This window comes from Belonocnema kinseyi, chromosome 3 (genome assembly GCF_010883055.1).
Source record: "Belonocnema kinseyi isolate 2016_QV_RU_SX_M_011 chromosome 3, B_treatae_v1, whole genome shotgun sequence".
NCBI classification, from domain to species: domain Eukaryota; kingdom Metazoa; phylum Arthropoda; class Insecta; order Hymenoptera; family Cynipidae; genus Belonocnema; species Belonocnema kinseyi.
Genome location: NC_046659.1, coordinates 27,693,917 through 27,697,433, shown reverse-complemented (window position 1 = coordinate 27,697,433; position 3,517 = coordinate 27,693,917). Strand labels below are relative to the sequence as shown.

The window sequence follows — 3,517 nt, the reverse complement described above, 5'->3', positions numbered from 1 at the left end:
GTGAATTTTTGACCAAGAAGATTAATGTTCTATGAAAAAAACAAACGATTTTCCAACTTAACCAATATATACGATTAATTTTTAATCAATCATATAATAGTTACATTTTCAGATAAAGATAAATAATTTTAACAGAAAAAAATTAATTTTAAACAAAGTTGTTAAATTGTCAACCAATCAGATGAACTTTTGACCAAGAAAATTAATGATCTACAAAAAAGACAAATTTTAAAACAAAATACATGAATTTTCAACGAAATTATTTAATTTTAAAGTCAAACAAACGAATTATCTACAAAAAGTTGAATTTTTTAAGCGAAAAATATGAGTTTTCAATCAAAGAGTTAAACTTTCAACCAAATAGTTAAATTTTCAACCATAATTGAAAAACCTTGTTAAAAAAACGTATTTTCTTACAAAGTAGTTCAACTCTTAGTGAATTAATCGACTTTTAAACCCAAGAAGATGTACCAAACAAGGTCAATTTCCAACAAAATACATGAACTTTCAACGAAATTATTTAATTTTAAAGTCAAAAAGAGTATTATGTACAAAAAAAGCTGAATTTTTAACACAATTTAAAGGCAAATAGTTAATTTTTCAACTATAATTATGAATCCTTAATAAGAAAGAATTCATTTTTTTTTTCTAAGTAGTTCAACTTTAAGTGAATAATCGATTTTTCCACCTATAAATTATTATTTTAATTTTTAACCATATAGTTGTAATTTTTAATTAAAAAGTATAAATTTTTCATAAAAAAATTTAATGTATAAAAAGAAAGACGAATTTGTAACAAAATACATGATTTTTTAACCAAAAATGGTATAGATTGTCATTTTCAAATAAAATATAAATATAAATTAATAAATATTAATTATAAATCACATAAATTTTAAGAAAGTAGTTGAACTTTTGATAGAAGAAGGGACTTTTTTTTACAAAATAGTTACATTTTCAACAAAATAATTAATTTTTCAATCAAATAATTGAGTTTTTATCCAAAGGAGATGAATTCCAAAATCGCCAATTTCTTGAATTTCTTTCAAATGCGGATCAAGATATAAATAATACTATTATAATATAACATAATTATAATATTATCATTATTAATATATGTATATATTTATATATATAATAGTATTAATATTTATATAATTTATATTTTATACTTGAAATAACATAACCTCAAAATATACGCTTATAAAGAGGCGCGCAAAGTATTCAAATCATGAGAATCGCCAGCATCGAAATCTGGAAATATTAAAATCCTAATCTCTTGATTTTATTTCAAAGCAGATAGAGATATAAATAGAATCGCCGAAGTGCTCCGACCGGCAATCGTGCACCTTCAAGTTTTCAAATTCAGAAGAGGAGAAATGGGTTGCGCGTGCTCAGTCATTTACATCGTCTCCTACTATATTCACACGGACATAGCCCTGTCATAGTATTGGGCCACATCTCGTTTCAGATCTGGGATCACTGTCCATGACAACTTCGAACTTCTATGGGCCTGTAGGTAAAGCAGATTGCATGATTATCGTCAGAGAAAGCTAAAAGTCAAACTTCTACTGTAAAACCTAAATGTATCCGTCGATAATCATTATTTGCACAAATAAACTTTTTTCTTTCTCCAACATTTTGCAAGACCACAAACGATCCTTTAATATTTATTAACATTTCTCGAAAAAAATTTCCGCGTTATTTAAACTTTTATTTTTCAATACGGGTGAAAAAATATTGATCTTAGGGCTGACTTGATCAGCTGTTAAACTCATCACATGGCCCTAACGGAAGAAATTCGATAGTAGAGTTTGGACGTAACACCCCGAACTCTTCTACGCATGCGTCGCACTCGGTCTCTGATTCGTTGCTGTTCACGCGCAATTTGAAATGCTAAAAAATAACATTTTTATTGTTTATTATGAATAATGTCATTTGAACTTATATATGTTTATTAGACCGATATAAATGAATCTTGATAAATATAAAAATGTATTAAGTACATACTGTGTTATGGTTGTTGTGTTGAGGTTGTTTTCGCTAAATATATAAATTTTTGCATTAATTAATATAATTCTATTGAAAAACAAGATTGTGAATGCATTTTAATATTTTAATAAACTTTTAATAATAAAAGTTTCGAATAATGAAAAATATGCAAGAAAAATACAAGTGAGTACCAAAAGATATTTTTTATTTACACAGTAAGCACTTAATAAATTTTTATTAAGATTCATTAAAATAGGTCTAATAAACATTTATATAAGTTAAAATGACATTATTCATAATAAGCACTATAAATGTTATTTTTGAGTACTTCAAATTGCGCGTGAACAGCAACGAATCAGAGACCGAGCGCGGCGCATGTGTAGAAGAGTTCGGGGCACTCGTTACAAGCACGCCTCCAGTGGCTAGACCATGTATTGCTGGGGTCATGGCAAGGGTTGAAGTTCAGTAGTTGGTCTCGAAATCGAATAGACCTCTTTTTCTACTTAAACATGTTAGAAAAAGAGGTCCGTTCGATTTTCTGCAGGGTCCCGGAGTTCCATCGCAGATTCGGTTCATTATTTCGGCGAAAAAGATTGGAAACATGGCAATGACTACCCAAGTAAAAGGCAGCGGTTGGCCACGAAGGGCAAGTAATAGTTCATTCGATGGAAAAATTGTGCCAAATCCATCCGTGACTATCAACAGGACGATAAATCTGTAAGTAGTGATATTTTCTGATGTGCTTCGCTAGATTTGTACGATAAGTTTTCGCCGCTCTGAAAACGATCAATGGGTTCTCCCATGGGACGCCGATGCTGGAATGGGAGCGTTGCAACTCCCAGCTTGTAAACAATGTGATTTAGATTATGAGGTGTTTTAACTTTTTGCAAGCCTCAAGCGAACTGCGGTAAGAAGTTTGCGACATTATTAGAATCACAATTCTCCTTGATCGATATTTTTGTATCGTGCTCATTGTTACATGTAACTTTCGTGAATCTTCACATATGTAGTCGTGCATATACAAGCCCTTCAAAATAAATCGAGAAAGTCAGTTGTTTCCAGGAATTTTTGTGTAGTGTAATCCCAAATTACAATTGAGGTGTAAAAACTTTCTCCGTGCATTTTTAAATGGCTTCAGCCATTTCAAGATAATAGCACTCTAGGTAACTAACTTTGTAATTAATCTTAAATTAAGACCCCTTGGAAAACTATTTCCGAAAAACGCCAAATAGCCATGTCTTCTCAAGAAAAATAATACGTATTCATTTATGGATGCAAGAACTCTAATTGTTAAACGAATTTTAGAGAGCTGAAAATATTTTTATTATTATTTTGGTGTTTTAGCAATTATAACCTTAAACTAAATACTCTATATTAGTGATATAAGCAGAGCTTTCCAGGTGAGGTCTAAATGAAAGACACTGGTTTAATATACGGTTATTAATATATGTAATTCTTTATTAAACCATCCGATCCGTCAGAGAGCTTAGACTGAACTGACAACAGAACCACATACGAATCGGAG

General features: G+C 30.1%; 1 protein-coding gene across 1 annotated transcript in view; it reads left to right on the top strand.

Annotated features, from left to right (window-relative positions):
- The first annotated feature begins 2,454 nt into the window (after window positions 1–2,454).
- Window positions 2,455–3,517, top strand: part of LOC117168853 (cleavage and polyadenylation specificity factor subunit 5) — a 154,072-nt gene continuing 153,009 nt past the window's right edge. The window contains exon 1 of the mRNA XM_033354718.1: window positions 2,455–2,709. Coding sequence (XP_033210609.1) covers window positions 2,594–2,709 — 116 coding nt within the window. The 5' untranslated portion in view covers window positions 2,455–2,593. The remainder of the gene's footprint in view (window positions 2,710–3,517) is intronic.